The sequence below is a fragment of the Chironomus tepperi genome, unplaced genomic scaffold (genome assembly GCF_022539635.2).
Source record: "Chironomus tepperi strain 1889 unplaced genomic scaffold, CSIRO-AGI_Ctep_v1 contig_85, whole genome shotgun sequence".
NCBI lineage: Eukaryota > Metazoa > Arthropoda > Insecta > Diptera > Chironomidae > Chironomus > Chironomus tepperi.
In genome coordinates this window covers 2,126,560-2,144,068 of record NW_027226207.1, presented here as the reverse complement: position 1 = coordinate 2,144,068, position 17,509 = coordinate 2,126,560, and the positions used below count along the sequence as shown (strand labels likewise).

Genomic DNA, 17,509 nt, shown 5'->3' with positions numbered 1-17,509 from the left:
TCTGAGAATTTTGTCTGATAGATAAATTATTTTTCGGGGTTAATGCTCAGATTTATGAGGTTTGTGTAGTTGCTGCGGTTGCTTTTGATTGTAGAGCATTCAAAGAAAGCACAATGCTTGAAACATTCCGAAAATTGTGGCTCAGGATTTAAATGAATCTGACTCAATGTCAGTCTCGCCAACCTAAAGCCACATTTTCAGCACCGTGTGTCTTTCCTGACTAAGAACTCAATAAAGCTGTCTAAATTTCATATCAATTCCAAGAAACTTAAAAATCCATAAATTTCGAACAACATTCTCAACTCAATCTTATTTAAGAGCAATGTAACTCAAACCTGTCGTAGCAACAGAACAGATATCATATCAAAATGTCATGTCTGGTTATGTATATATTTGATTTATTTCCATATCTTATTTATTTAATAAAAAAAAAGTAATTACGAGCTGAATTCTGGGGGAACAGATGTTCATTATAAATAAGACAAATTTTAATTTTTCATCCTGTTCTTGCCAGAAAAACATTGAGTGACGGAGCTGTTGATTGTGTTGATTAAATGGAAAGAAGGAGGTTGGAGTTGAAAGGATGTGTAAGAGATTGATCAATTGAGGTTCGAGTAAGGACCACAGGCTTGAACTTCCTACATTTTTCGGCTGTATCTTAAAGATTGTCAAAGGCTGAAGCTTTAGAATTAGCTCAAAAAGTCAAATTGACAATACTTTCTATCAAAAGAGACTCTAGAGGGAGATTAAAGCTCTAAAGGAAATAATTTAATGCCGCAATATATAGAACCAGAGTCCCATCCTCTACTAGGCACAGAGCGTACCTTCAAGAGCAGAATAAGCTTAGAACAGCGCTCACAAGCATACTCAACTAGTATATTTGAGTAGATTATATATTAGGAATTCCCCCATAAATCTATTACATACACAGCAATTCCTGTAATACACTTATCAAGCCCACAACACAACTCCCGTTTTCAATTCAAAAAACTTCACGTCCAATCATACAATATTAAGCAATCAAGATCATCACATATAATTGAAGAACTTCATAATTTTCCATCTACAAGTTCCTACAAATCATTAACAACTCGAGAGTAAGAAACATCATTTCCCTCAAGCACTGCCAACAAGAAGACTAATTGCATTGTTGTGCGAGGTAAAGACATTAAAAATTATTTACACTTAGTAAAGTTCGATTAATAAATTTAAATATAAAATATTTATATAAAGGAAATGAAGAAGGACTCTTGAGTGCAAAATAAGCCAATCTTTTGCAGCCCTTTTTGAGACATCCAACAAACGAAATTGAAATAAAAAAAGAATTCACATCGAAAGGGTCGAGTGATCACTTAAGAAGGAGCGAGTGAGAGAAATACGTGTTTGCGTAAAGTAGAAATGTAAGTAAATGCTGATGATAACATACGTACGTTCGTCTCTTGTATCCATGAACCGTGGTCCTTGAGTTTTTTCTGTTCGTTAACTTTTTCTTTAAACAAAAAACTTCTCTTCTTGTGTTAATCTTTCAACAACTCTTCAATTTATTTATCCATTTATTAAAAAAAATACTCTCTTTTTTTTGGCTTACTGTTTAATTTATTATTTCACATCACAAAACTTGATTTTTCATCCATTATTATTTTTTTTTTGGTTAAATTCCAAAAATTAAAAATTCAACAAAACTTCAATTTCTTTTTTTTTTAAATTTTAATATCACAATTGTTTCTTCATTTATGTTATTTTATTCTTTTTTAATGTGCCATAAACTCAAAAGAACTTTTTTTTTATGTGTGTGTATGTGTATTCCCTTGGTATATAAATTGAAACTAAGATCGCGTGTGTTATGTAAAGTTGATTATTTTTTATTACTTGTCTACGATGATTAATGTAAATTTGATCTACGGACAGAAAAAAAAAGTTGAAAGAAATGCACTAGAAAAAAAAAATTTATATATATTTTCTGCATCACACATGAACGCGCGGAATTTAAGAGAAAGAGACTCGTATGATTGATCGAGAATCGACAAGTCAGCCAAGCGCTGTTATTAATCTTAAGCTGGTCGGTCATAAACTAAAGAAATTCATTTCTCTGTCACACAATTAATATATATTTTTTGCAATTATATTGGATATTGAGGTATTAAACAGTCAACTCGACAGCCATTCTTTGTTCATTTCGAGAGTGCGACAATGAGATGGACTTTTTTTTAGTCAATTTGTGTTTATTGTTGGAGACTTGTTGAGGTTACAAAGTTGCAATATGGTGAGGTTTGAGTCCACGTGAATCGCGGAAGTCGTGGATTTTGTGGAATTTTCTTCATAGTTTTTGTTGCGATTTCTTAGAATTCTGATGTTTTTGTGCAATTCTTAAGGTTCTGCTATGTAGGAAGTTTAAGAGATTTCTGATTAAAATTGAAACTGTCAAGATTATGTCCAACTGTTCCTAACATCATCAAAACTTTAAAAATTCTTAAATCCTTAAATAAAATTGAGAATTTAATTCTTAGATTCCTAATCAAAATATCAATCAATTCCTGAATTCAAATCAATTGCCGAATTGCAGTTCCTTAACACAAAATTCAACTTAAATCATTTAAAAGATTTCTCCTTGAATTTGAATGTCACGAAAAATTAAATTTTTACGACATTTTTAGCGCAATTTTTATGATGAGTCGTTTGCCACCTGGAATTGTTGTAATATTTGTCATAATAGCTGACTGAAGATCAAACAGTTGACGTCATTTTAAGTGAAAACTTATTACGAAATTTTGGGTGGATTGGACTTGTGAAAAGTTTAATGGACTCTTTTTTTCGCGTAAGTTATAAATTGGGTAACGACAGTGACAGATCTTTGGGATTATGATGATGGATTTTACTCATTCTTTCGATAGATAGAAAAAAGTAAATTTAAAATTTATAGGAATCTTTAGATTGATTTATTCTGTGCTTTTGATGTTTAAATTTGAAATCTGAATATTTTGAAATTTCTTGAAATTTGAAAAACATTAAATGTTTTTAAAATATGAATTTCTTTTAAAATTTGAAATTTCTTAAATTTCATATCTGGAATTTTATTTAATTTTCGAATGTTCATGAACTAAAAGTTTGAATTTGAATGATTTTGAAAATTTTAGATTTTTTGTTTTAAATTTTCTTAAAACGAATTTAAATTAGAAGGATTTACAATATTTTGTGAATTAAATCATTTACAAATCTAAGAATGAAATTTGGAGAATCTGAGTTAAATTTTGAATTTTTGAATTTCTCAAATTGAACATTTGAATTTTTAAAATTTGAAATGTTTTGAAAAACTAAATTCTTTTGAATTCAAGATTTAAAACAATAATATTCTTAGAGATTTACTAAAATAAACTAATGTCAATCTTCATTTATTTTAAATAATTTAAATTGCAATTCTTGAAAGGATGTTATTAAACCTTCACTAAAATATTTTAAAAAGGATGTCAAAATTATTCGAGTTCAAGAAATTTCACAATAATATTCAATTAAATTCTCCCAAAAAAAGCACATTGAATGCCATGTGCTCATCCCAAAACACGAAAATGTACAAAAAAATTGTTATCTTGTTGCGCCCAAAACTTTTCATGATTATTTGATCAGTTGTGTGATAATATTTTGGGTGTCTGTTGATTATTTCCTTCTGTTTCAAAATATTTCATCAATTTTATTGACTACCACAATATGAAATTCAGTCTTAAAGTTTAAAAAACTCGAAAAAATTCATGAAATTGTCCAGAAAATTCCAAAAAAAATGTTCTTCTTGTCACCATGTTTTATTGCACTTTAAAACCTCGTCTCATTGCACATAAAAATGTAATTCCATTTTTTTCTCAATTTCTTCCTGCATCACAATACATATGCATCACAAAATAATTTTTATTTGTTTTCTTCTTCTTACTCATTCCTTGAGATATTTTAAATTTGCGATAATTAAGGCATTTCTTATTTTTTGGCATACATAATACAAACACTGGAATTGAATTACATTTCTGCTGATAAAATTGAGTATAAAGTCTTGTTCTTTCAAATATTTCGCGATAATCAAGTTAGACATAACCAAAAAAAAAAATTAAAAATTTTTTAAAACACTTAAAAATAATTTCCAAACAAAGGAAAAAATATGACAAACTATTGATTTTCTTGTACAGTCTTTCAGTCTTAATTGTATAGAATATTTATTTTTTGCATTGAAAAACACTTTCATTGATTCACACTGCCGCGAAAGGAAGTAAAACGTTTTTTTTTTATTGTGATTATTCAAGCATTTTTCGATATGAAAAATAATAAAAAAAAAAATTGAATCGTAACTAGGAACGAACGTCTGTCGAGTTTGACATAATCCCCATATGTGTAGAATTAATAAATTTTATTATCAACTAAACAAATTAAAACACTATTAATAAATTAAATTCACTTTTTAAAAAAAATAACACTGGATATATCTGTTCCTATTTGATCCAAAACAACAGCTCATGTCGCTGTATCCTCAACAAAAAATTTGTTACGCGACCAAGTCATGTGTGTGACAGAAAATATATAAATTTTATTATTTTATTTTTATTTTCACAAAAATGCATTAATGCATTTATCAAACATCTAGTAATGATCATAAACTGTCAATAGCTAGTCCTCATTGCACATCGAGGTGTTAAAAATTTTCACAAACAACAAAAAAAAAAATTAACATACGATTTAGACACTTTTTGTTAATGACACTTGAGGTCGCCGCATCGTAGACCTCTCCGTTGCTATTTCTTGCATTCCGGTGCAGTGTTTTTTCGCGACTGAGAACACACTTTCCACAGAAAACAAGAAAAATTGCACACACGATCACGAAGTGCAATACGAATGTATTTCTTATTTTTTTTTTTTTTGTTTGTTGCTGTATGCTCAACTACATTTGCACTTGAACGACTTTACACAGACACATGTAAATGAGGGAAAAAAAACTGCAGTTGTGTCTGTGATCGGAAAACTTTTTTTTTTGTGCTGCTCTCGTGTTGTTGTTGGACTTTTTTTTTTATTCCTTTACAACTATCGCACAATTACAATTGCGAGAAAGAAGAGGAAGAAAAATTATTCCCCGCATCCGAAAAAAAAGAACTCAAACGTCGTCGTCGTCTAGTGTCGATGGAATTTTTTTTAAGAAGAAAAAAATAATAATAAAAAAAAATGTTCAATGAGAGAATGAGAAAAGAGACGAGCGCATGCACTTTGATGAGAATTTCTCGAGTACAAATAAATATTATTTTAATTGTATTAAGTTCCTCGAAAGAAGCACATATATGTTGGCGATTTTTTTTTTTATTCTTTTTTTTTCGTCGATAATTTTTTAAAAATTTCTTTGCAGCTCAACGACGCTATCAAGGGTAAGACAATGGAGGAATATGAAAATAAAGTTTCGTGTCAAGAGCTTTCATTGAGCTTTTCTTTTTGCATCAACTTTCATGCCTATAGGCTGTTTTGTCAAGTTTTTTTACTTTTTTGAGCCTGTGAGGCATCTGGAATACTCTTTGAGTCATTGAACCGCCTTGTGACTTTTATGATGCTTTTAGGTGATTGATGGAGTAGATTTTTAGTTGCTGGGATGATTTTTTGGATAGTTTGTGGATGATTTGGAATAATTGAGGAAGTTTTTGATACTTAAAAAATTATTTTTGGGACTTTTTGGTTCATTTTGAATTCTTGGAACCAAAAGTTCATACTTTCACGTCCATAAATGACATTAAGGCATGAACCCTCTGTCATGATGGATATACACCATCCAATAGCTTCAAACCCCCCAACGCACCCCCAAAAATCAATTGACTTCAAAAACTGACCCTAACCTCAATAACACATCTCCTTACCCACACACCAAGACACAATCCGACACCCAACATCCTTAAAATATTGAGCAACAAACAAGTTTCTCGAAAAAGTTCTGTTTAAAAACAAAATAACAATCATAAAAACGGGAAGTAAAAAAAAATGGGATAAAATTGCAACACACAATTTTAATGCCACCAACTTGTTGCAAACAAACAGTATGCAGATTCCGGAGATATTGGGAGATGTTGAGGAAATACGAGATGGGGAATGGGAAACCAGTGTATATAATAGGGTGGAATATATGTATATATTAGAATTGTTGTTGTTCAAATACCATGTGTGTGCATGACGATGTGGCTTCTCCGTAATAGAAGTTTAACATTCTCTTTCTATATAAATACATAGTCGTAACCATGAAGTTCACATTCAACTGGTTGTTTTGAGGAAAAAAAATATATATATGTATATATATGTAGAGAAAGGATAAGAATAGCATTTGCTAGGAGATTCCTATCTATCCATAGATTATCAAAAAATATGCACTCCATATTTAATGGACATTTATGAGACGTACAATTTTTTTTTTTTATTTTTCTGGATATTGAAAAAGTATGCAAAAAATTCATTCACCATCATTCCCAACTGTCAACTGTCCGTAAAAAAATGAGACAGAGCAAGCACAAAAAATGAATTTTTCCTCTTCACAAAACGCCAACAAAGGACATAAATGAGAACATTGAACCGGGATGAGAAAAGAATAAGTTTAAAATGCTGAGAATTTATAGATTTAAGGAGTCTTTTTGTAGGGGGTTGTGAATGTCATAGGTTTGGCATTGATCCTTAATGGTCATGATCAAGATCAGAATTTGATACTTGCTGTTATTTGTGGCACAAATCAAGATATTTGTTAATTAGGGGTATACTGTCCTAATATATGCTGAATGAAGCTTATATCAGTCAAATAAGGACTCCAACAAACACTTTAAACAAGAAGGAACTACAATTTCCATTTAGGTATCTTAACAATCCGGTCACATTGCTACTTGAGCCACAATGGATACTCGAATGGACAATTTGACATAATATCTAGTTAAGGAGCAGATCTACAGTCGATTAAATACTCGAGATGACCTTCTGCCTTCGAATTTAAGCCCAGACCAGCCTAAACCTTTCATGATTACTCCACAACCACTAAACTGCAGAAGAACATAGAGCTGCCAAGCAACCAGTCGCACATGGATGTAATATTACTTCTGATACCTCCCACATGGAAACTCTTCCAAACTAATCAATACTAAAACCAATTAAAAAATAGTCCAATGACAACAAGACACTCGTAAAAACTACACATATCCATTAAAAAATTGTGCTATAAATAAAATAAATTTTTTATTCGAGAACACACAGAGCAAAAGCTGAATATTCGGTAGCAGTGGAACGAGAAAAAAAGGAAGAAAAAAAAAATGAAGCAACAGAGGATGAAAGAAGAGGAGTTTAAAAAAAAATTCATAAGTTTCCCTGTCCTGTCCACCCAGCTCATATTTATATCTCAACTGTTATTTTCTTTATTCTTCCAGCATTAAGGATATTAAGGGGATGAGATGAAGGTGGAAAATATCACAAAATAAAAATGTATTCAGCTTTTGCATCCTTTTATCCTTTTTTTTCTTCTTTTGGCTACGAGTGAGACACACAGAGAGCACAAAACTTTTTTTTTTTCATCTCTTACTTCTCGCAAAATTTAAAACTCTCGATATAATTCTTTTATGTACGCCAAGCAAGCATGTACACACAAAAAAAAAAGTATTCTGGTTGTTGCTTCTTTTTTTTGTGTGCTATTTGTACTATAGATTTTCTACATGAATTGATATAGAAGGTAGAAATCGAGGAATGAATTTAAAAAGGCCTGGGATATTATTCTTTTTGTTGGCTTTTGGATTTAAATTTCAAAGTATCCAGTGGAGAATTTTTTTTTTCTTTCTCCACTTCTTCTTGTGCTGTAGACATTAAAATTTTATGAGCACGTCATGGTTGAAAAATGTGGTCATTATGGATAAAAAAGAAGAGTAATTTTGTAGGTTAGAAAATTTATTTGAGATTTTTTTTTTGTAAGGTTGGATGGGTTTTGGAATGGATGGCTTGGAGATTTGTTCGTGGATGTTAAGTTGCGAGCATGGATTTCATTAAAAGTTAGAGGATTTAATGGAGCCACAAAGGGGCAAGTACTGAAAATACAAAAAGTAGGCAAAAGAGATCCTTACAGGGGGGTTCAATTCCTAATTTTTCCTAATGTTTATCAAATGAAGCTTTGTGTTGTCCAGCATACATCCTTTGCTTGTTAAGCAACAAGTTGAGATTCTAACGGAAAGAGTTGCATCTTCGATAATTTATTTCGATAGGGAATCGAACCCACAGTTCTTATTATAAGTCGCATTATTCTAACATTGGGCTATCAAATGCTAATTGAATATAGACCCAAACATCATACTCCAACAGGATCTGCAGATTTTAAACCAGAATTTTCAAGTAATGAGAATGAAAAGCATGTGAAGCTACGCTACTAGAGTATGAAGATAGATTACTATTCTTGAGATTTGAACCCAATCGGAACAATGACCCAAACTGAAAAACTAACCACACCAATCCAGGGACTCGAAGGCAACTCGGATTATGTATGAAAAATCGACTCAAGTTGACTCGACTCCATCCAAAATTCAATTTGGCTTCAAACTCTGATCAAACCTAAATCGTACAAGATGCTTAAAATTCCAAAAATTTTCCGAAGGACATCATCATACCAACATGCCCAAAGATCTAACCCGAAGATGACTTTTCACCAGCTTAATGCTAATTTTTCTCCTTCTTGCACTTTCCATAGCAATCAATCGATCCATCCATCAACCCCTAAGCCAACTCTATCCTCCCATTCTTCAATCAATTACATTGCATAATACCCTCCACCCTCTAACTTTCCCATTAGGAACCCATTTTACAAAACAAATTAAAAATTCAAGCAGTTTTCTACGAATTCTTTTTCATTTCGCTCAATTTCATGTCGAATCACCACAGGATACGATATAAAAAATACTTTTTTTGCCATCGAAAAAAAAAAGAGTACATAAAGTTCGATCACCCCGATTAAAATGTTTATGTTGTCGTTTCCTATATTGCAATTCGATATATGAATTTTTTCTCTCTTTCTCTTAAATATTCCATACACAAAAAAAAATGTAGAGTCGAAGGAAGAAACGAATTAACTGCTTTTTTTTTTCGGTGACTATAATTTTCATGTCTGGAAAATGCCATGCGAAATATGAAAGCGTCAACGATAAAAATTAAATTTATCAGGCCAGAACGAACGGAGAGAGAGAGAGGAGAATGGAGAGAACGAGAAAGTCGATAGGAATGAGGCACAACAAAAAAAAAACATCGTTTTTTTCGGCAGTGGGCCTCATTCGGCAGACAATAACCAGACAGATAGAAGTATGAGGATTGTAGACATCATTCGGAATTTCATTTGTAAATAGGACTTTCGCTTATTCAATGCTAGGAATAAACTCATTTTTCGGCAACAGGTTTTTCATCGCAAACAACATGGAAAAATAATATATAAAATAAAAATCTCGTTTTGCTATATACCGAGTGAGATGAAAATTGTAAAAAGTACGGGAAAGAGATGCAGAACATAAGAAATAAATAGTTTTGAAGCAACAGGCAGCTGTGGCAGTAGCTTTTAGGAGGAGACAGGGGAGGAAGGGATTGTGGAGTGGAAGGAAAAAAAAGTTTTATTTTTTGTGTGCACTGATGCTTTAGTATGGGAGATAAATGAGGGCATGAGAAGATTGGTTTTGGCGTTGAGATGGAAAAAAATAAGGAACAAGGGGAGAATTTTTTATATTTTTTTTTATTTTTTGCTGCTTCAAATGGATGCACTTTATAGTTAAGTCGAGATGAAGGTTCTCAAATATTGCGCAATATTATTGATGGAGGAAGGGATTCTTTTATTTTTTTGTGAAGTTTTGGCGATGGAAAAATAATTGGAAAAAATTATCAAGATTCGCAGGGGGTTGATGGATATTTTTTACAATATTTTAAATGCCATATTGCAATGTCCGTCATAAATTTGGGGACTGCTCGTTTATTGATAATTGAATAATTCTTACAGTCACTGTTTTTAGCTTTTCAGTTTTTCTATAGGATTCTTAGTTTATATAGACACTTGTGGATTCTTCTATAAATTTCAAAGTAGCTTTTCAAACTCTACATTTGAGTTTTAAGGGAAATTTCACTGAAATCACTGAGGATGTTCTTAGCATCTTAAGGATTAATTTTAGGCATTTTTAAGGATATTTCTGATATGGCTCACTTTAAAATCAGCTATTTGCGCTCTGAGTAACTTCATGACTGTGTAATATTACTAATGCTAGAGGAATCAATTTGAGCTTATATCTACAAATTTACGATCAGTTGACCACATCAACCTTACTTTAGTACTGACAGATTTTCCTAAACATGACTCGATATCAGCTTTTTCAATATACCAGGCTATACCTGGATATACCAACCCGAAAGGATAAAAATATGTTATAATTAGTTAATGCCAAATTAATGTCCAGTTTATGACTGTCAAATTTATCAATTACTTAGTTTCAACCCCCTTTTAGTAGTATTTTCGTTAAAATTTCATCAAATTTATAATTAGAATAATTAAATTTCAAACTATTGATATCCGTTAAAGTTCAATATTAAATTCTGAGAATAAGATCAATTTAATATGGAAGTAAAATTTAATGCTCTTCCTAAAATAACAATTAATTTCTATTTTACGAACTAATTGACTTAAAATATAATTAAGAGTAATTAAATAAATCCTTAAATGAAATTTGCTTCAAATATTTTCAAATTTTACAGTTCAAGTATGAATATCAATAGTAAAGTATTTATAAAGTGCTGCATTAATGACCATAAAGAGTCAGGAAATGTATATCGATTTCTCATAATAATTAAATAGAAGGGCATTACTCACCGACAATATAAACCATATTCTTGTACCACCTTTGAAGTTCACGCTTTACAAATCGTCGCTCTTGTACACAACGAAAATAAGAACAATCCGCCATGTTTTAATGTCCAAAAGCATAAAATCAAAATTTTCAATTGTCTTTAAATTAAATTTATCATCAACTTGATTAAAATTGTCCAATTTCATTAAATTCAAATCGTTTTTAAATTCACATAAACAGTTCCTGTAAACAGGATCGTGCGATGCAACAAGTAATTGCAGAAACATTGGCATTGATGATGATAAATACATTTGATTACATTCACTGTTTATTCGTTTATTTAATTTCTTCCTTTCTTATTCTGTGTATATAATGTAGTTCCACTAGTGACTTCACAAGAATTGTTTGTCTTAAACTTTTCTTTTTTTTTAGTTCTATTGCAAATTAATAATATATTTTTCAATGATTATTATGATTATTATTTTTGTTTTAACAGTTTTTTGTGATCAGCACAGCTCTCAATACTTTCTTCCACTAAATTGGACAGTCAATCTACAAGTGTACTTCACATTCAACTCCCGAATTTTATTTTTAACGGAAACTCTGCTTCAACGAACACCGAAATAAAGAAGAAAAAAAAAATGAACACTGAGCATAGAAAAATCCCGACGAAAAAAATAAAGTTTTTTTTATGCTGCTTTTTTTTCTCAATTTGAAGGGAAAAAGGAGTTCTCTATTAAATAATATTCGCTTAAAAAAAATTGTTCTTTCTGGCAACTCTGCTGTATTCACTTCTTCTTCATCTTCCCCAACATTCAACAGCATAGATAGATATAATATATAAATGCACTAATTTTTTTAAAAGTATCTCTCGTGTCTCATCCTACCCGTCCACTATTTACTCACTATGTGCTCTATGTGCAAGCACTTGTGTGGTGGTGAGCTTTTTTTTTTCGTGATGTGCATCGAAGGACGAAAAAAAAAAGCTTCACAAATTTTTTTTTTTATATATATTGTCTCTCACTCTCTTCTGTCCATGTATACACACTTCTTCCGTCTTTTTGGATCACTGATATCTTTTGTTGTTGTTGTTGCTGTTGCTTCTTCTTCTACCACCCACTCTTAAAAAACCGAAGTTTCGGAAGATTTTTTTTTCATGCACAACTTTTTTTTGTTGTTGGCTGCAAGTCCGAAAGCTCTCCGGGTTCTTTGTGTAGTTTTTTTTATATACTTTTTTTTCGTATTTTTTTAATTTTTTTTCCTTCTTCTCTTTTTTTATGAGCAAAAAAAAAAGAACCTTCAACTAACTATTGCTATTTCACTTGACTAGTTGTCCTGTTTCACTTTAGCAAGAATGTGTCATATCGTTGGATAGCGACACTAAGACGCCTCGAATGCAATCTATTTTGTTTGTTGCTGCTTGTGTACTTCGCTTCAAGAGCTTTTTTTTCTGCTGTTGCTGTTGCTGCTGCTTGGGAAATTTTACACCAAATATATTGAATTTTTTTTTTTTCATTTATTTTTTAATCATTTTTTGACGTCGTCTCCAATGTGCAGTAGCTTAACTCCGTTGTGTGTATATGCTACTGGATGTTGTTATGCACATATATACATATAGACACTAGCGATAGGGATGATTCGATGTAAGTGTTGAGCTATTATACATCAGATATGGGGTGTGAGGTAATTTATTATGACATAAAACCTTCTTCCTTTATTTTTCCACTCAAACTCACTTGGAATGGTAAAGTGGGCAACAGTAACAGCAGCAATGCCAGAGCCTGCAACAAAAAAAAAATAGACAAAAATTGTTATAAATGATTCAATTAAATTTTTACTGCCACTATTCTGTGTGCATTTTCTCCTCTCTTGGGAGAGTTGGCATTGTAAAGCTATGGCAACAATGGCAGGAGGAGGGGAAAAAATCATCAAAAAAAAAATCCTGAGAACAAAATTGCTTTTTTTTATACGTCAGATTTTTGACACTTTGGATATGGCGACAATTTTATGATTTATTAATTTTAATTTATGAAATGAAATTTTTTACAAGCTGTGAAATTTTCCTCATAAATTTCATAAAAGTCGTAAATATGAAAATTGCTATAATTTAGCTATAAATTGCTATAACTTTTTTAAATGTATTATGTTTTATTTTCATTTTTGATGATGAAATCCTATGAAATCTATTTAAATTTGATTGGTAGTTTTAAGGATTGAGAGGAATGAGGAGTCAACAAAAAAATACTTGACAAATTCGACCTAATTGAGCGACTTCAGCGCATTTTTGATGCAACGATCAGTATTTTGTTAGTAAATAAGAAAAGAATAAGATACAGAATGATCCAGAATAACTTCCTTGGACTAAAAAATAAGATCAAGTAGGATCCATATCACTTCATAACCAACAAAACAACATCCAGGTGAATCCATGTCACATTCCAAACCACAAAACAACATCCAGACACAATTCATGCAACAAATTTATAAAAATTATGAAGTTTATCATGAAACGGTTTTTTGGAATTCAAATTTTCTAACGGTTTGAAAGATTTTAAAAATTTTCCCGCAAAAAGTTGTCTACGTTTTGTATTTAAATCAAAAATTCATTAATTATAGCATTTCGGTATTGTTTTAAGCTGTCTAAATCCCTTAATGGCAATAAACTCGATGGAACTGAACTAATGCAACAAATCCAACCTCTCTACAATGTCTAGTTATTGAGTTTTCAAAAATTGTTGACATTAAGGAAGATTGAAATCTTCTACAATTAAAATTAGCATTCTGTCAAATTTTTTTTACAGTCTTAATAGTTTAGAAATGATGACAAATTAAGTCAATGGGTTCAATTCTCAATTAATATCAGAATTCTATGTCAGCGTTACATATTTTTTTTTTTGTTTTTAAAAAAATGAGAAGTAAATTCTTTTAAAATTCTGAATTTTACCACCTTTTCCCATCCTTGACTACATTTAACTGAGTAAACAAATCCAAAGATCTTGAAAATTTTCATAAAAAAATCCTTTCACAAAGCATTCTTTAATCTAAATTGAAAAAATATTATTTTGTTCAAAAAATAATTTGATGAAAAATTTCATCCATAAAGACAAAAGACTGAGTAAGCTTTTCCAATCCAATTTGAGTTTTGATAATCTTAACAACAAACCATCCAGCTGAAGTGCTGTTTTTCTGTGAAAAACAAAGCATCTTTTAAAAAACAATCCCAAGGTTGTTTATCACACAAAAAAAAGCTAGCAAATTTTCAGCTGAAAATAGTTTCCATAATCCCTAAAGTATTCCAATCTTCTTCTTTTATTCCTCATTTAAATTTAAAATCCTTCCGCTCATTTTCAACACGAGATTGTTTATCATCATTTAAGGAAGCAAACACAATCTTCATAAACAAATTTTCTCGTTTTTTTTTTGCTTTTGCTTTCTTCCCTTCCATCAAATTACGAAACGAGAGGAAAATAGGAAAAAAATATATATTTTTGCTGCCATTTTGTGAAAAAAAATTGCATTAAAAGTTTTTCTCGATAGAAAAATGTGAGGAAAATAAATAAAATTTCACACAGAAAAAGGAACAGAAAAAAAAAAAATCAAAATATAGACAAACTTTAAAAAATAAAAAAAAAATCCAACTGTATAGCACGTTTGTAGAAAGTATTCATGGTTCTACCTGTTGATTGTATTTTCTTCTCGTTTCCATTTCTTTTTATATTATATAAGTCGGATAGAAAGCACATAAAGTGAGAATTATATAATGCGAAAACGTCAAGATAAACAATTTTCTTCTCCCTTTCTCTACTTACTGTGCATCTATGTGCAATTCAGTTCTAGCTACTTCTGGCACAAAACTATATACTTAAAATAGTAGCGTAAATAATATTGCACATACAGAAGCATTCAGTCTTATTTTACTTCTTATTCCATTGTAGCATTAAAAACGAAATTTTTACTCTTTTTTTGCGTTGCTGTTGTTGTTCCTGTACCAAATAGAATTTCTATTCAATTTTCGATTCTTTTCTTATTGTGGATTTTTCTTTTACTTTTCAATTCTCTTTTACGTTTAAATAAGAAGTAGATGAATGATGATGATGATGTTGGGAATATTTATTTACCATTTGGGAGATAGAGGTGCTTTTTTGAGAGGAAGTTTGGGGATTTGGCAATAGGTGCGAATAGCGCAGTTTAAATGGATTTAAGTGATTTTCCTATGATACAGGGATTGATCCTTAATCTATTTAAAAGTAGTCGAGAGTATTGAAAATAAATTACTGATTCATTGATCTGATAGGAATCGAACCTATTTCTTCTCAAAAATATAAAAATTCAGTTCTCTTGCCAAAACTAACCGACCATGGAGTACTTGATCGTGAATAAGCAGAATTAGTACAATTACTATCTTTTGAGAGATAACAAGAGCTGCGTGAGCAATAATGCTAATGCAATTCAGTGCTAATATATAGCTATGAGGAATTTAAACAGCGCCGTTTTGATACCGAAGTACTTGGCCCTTGTATCTGTGTATTACTCTAAACTATTAGAGAGTAATGTAGGAGTGTTGGTTAGGGATGCTGACATTGTAAAGTGAATTAAAATGAGCAAGCTTAGAAGGTCTAGAACAACTATAGTTTTCAAATCTGACTTTCTAGATGGCAAGAAAGCACGTGAATAATCTCAGAATTCTTTGAAGGAAACTGTCGATAGAGATAGTACTGGACTTGGCCTTGGAAATGGACTAGTGAAGCCAACGATAGAACCAACTTCAGGCGACATCTATAGGAGGACATGAATCAAAAAGGATCTCTACGACCAGCGAAATAAGTAAGTTAGGCTTAAAAAGGCTTCTCTAGCCATACTTGAGCGTAAGCCATGAGTATACCCCAAAAATTGATCCTTTCCATTTTCTTTTGTAAATCACATTATGCAGCAGATATGTTTGACATTCTTACAAAAATATCACTTTAACCTACATAAATCCACACAGTCTTAAGTCAAAAAAAGACAAAAAGCCTTCACCACCAGGCACAATATCACAACAGAAATGATAACAAAACTTTTTTTTGTTTAAAGACATTTTCCTCATTTATTTTTGTATGTATCATGCCGTGAGTTCACCTACATTATTGTGAAGCAAGCAAGAGAGAGAATGCATTGAAATTAAGCAATAAATGACACATAAAATTGATCATAAAACTCACTATGCGAAACATCTATTTATTATTGATGATGAATTGCATGGATGGCATGTAAATGCAATATTATTGAATATAAGTTTGTGACGAGTTGTTGATGACTGTATATATATAATATATAAATATTATATTATGTGTAAGCGAGCATCACATGTTTTTCAATGTTTATGATGATGAGGGGGAACTCAATGCATGAGATCTATGGTACATAAAGTGAGAAAAACTGAGAAGCTGAATGAAAATGAAAAAAAAAAACTTTTTTTTCCCTGACAATCATCGGGAAAAAGCACATGCATATTCAATATTTAGAATGTATCCGTCTCGGCACTTGTGTGTATATCATCATCATCATCATCATTCTGGAAAAATTGTGTGCATGAGAAGATTTTCACTCTCATTTACTGCAAAATATTTGTAGTTTGCAATACGCACATGTGCGACACTTTATCAACAAACAATAATGGATTAAATGGTCATCTGTTGCATTCGATGATGACGAAACAATAAATATTTATTGTTGAATGGGAAAAAAATATGTTTTTTGTGGAATGAGATAGAAGGGATGCCTATGCTTGATTGTATGTATATGTGTGTAAGGTATTAGGCTAGTGAGTGAGAGAGGAAATGCAAATGGAATTAATGGCCTATAAAATCTAATTGATTCACAAGCTTTTCCGTATGTTATGGATATGCGTGACAATAATTTTTCCTCTTTTGTTGTTTTCGATGCTGATGCTTCATTCTGGTAATTATTGACATTTTTTTGCGAATTGTTGAATTTTTTGCCTCTATTTTTTTTTTTTTGTTGATAAAATGGAGCTTTGGGGGAATTTATGCTGGAATAGTTTAGATTTGAATGAGTTTTGAGTATTGTTGAATGTCATGAATATTAATGGGAGTTTGTCGAGACAGAGGAACTCTAAATAGGATGGTGGGGATTTTGAAGTATTTAGTCAATATTTTAGATAGTTTTGGATTATTTATTAAACTTGTTGGTGATTGAAGATAGAGTGTGACTGAATTGGGATTTGAACTTGCATTTATGGAGGATTCGAACTCTCGAATAGAGAGGTTTCCACAGTGATCGACCACGAAGCTCTGACTTTAATTCTGACAAATCCACATACTAATGTCTCGATAACTCTGAATAGAATCTGAACAGACAAGCTGGACTTGCTTCATAGCTAACCTGCTCGTGAGTTCTCCAATTAATTCCCAGTCACACCACATTTTCCATAAGAATAACCCTCGAAATTACAATTAATATGAAAATTGCTCATATCTCGAGATATCCCATAAAACGATCAAAAAAGCAACCAATTCCATCAAAAGCATATCCAAGACTCATCAAAACCAAGAATTTTAATAAATAACAACTTTTTTTGCTATTTTTACTGTTAGCTGGTATTGAATGAATTTATACATATTTTTTGCACATCATAATTCTTTTCCTTTTTAATTTCCCGAGCAACTCCCCAA

At 31.1% G+C, this 17,509-nt stretch overlaps 1 protein-coding gene across 1 annotated transcript in view; it reads right to left on the bottom strand.

The window, feature by feature from the left end:
- The window catches only part of LOC139086453 (mushroom body large-type Kenyon cell-specific protein 1-like), a 29,308-nt gene extending 18,356 nt beyond the window's left edge, over positions 1–10,952 (bottom strand). Inside the window, exon 1 of the mRNA XM_070634914.1 lies at positions 10,859–10,952. Within this exon, the coding sequence (XP_070491015.1) occupies positions 10,859–10,952 (94 nt within the window). The remainder of the gene's footprint in view (positions 1–10,858) is intronic.
- Positions 10,953–17,509: the final 6,557 nt, after the last annotated feature.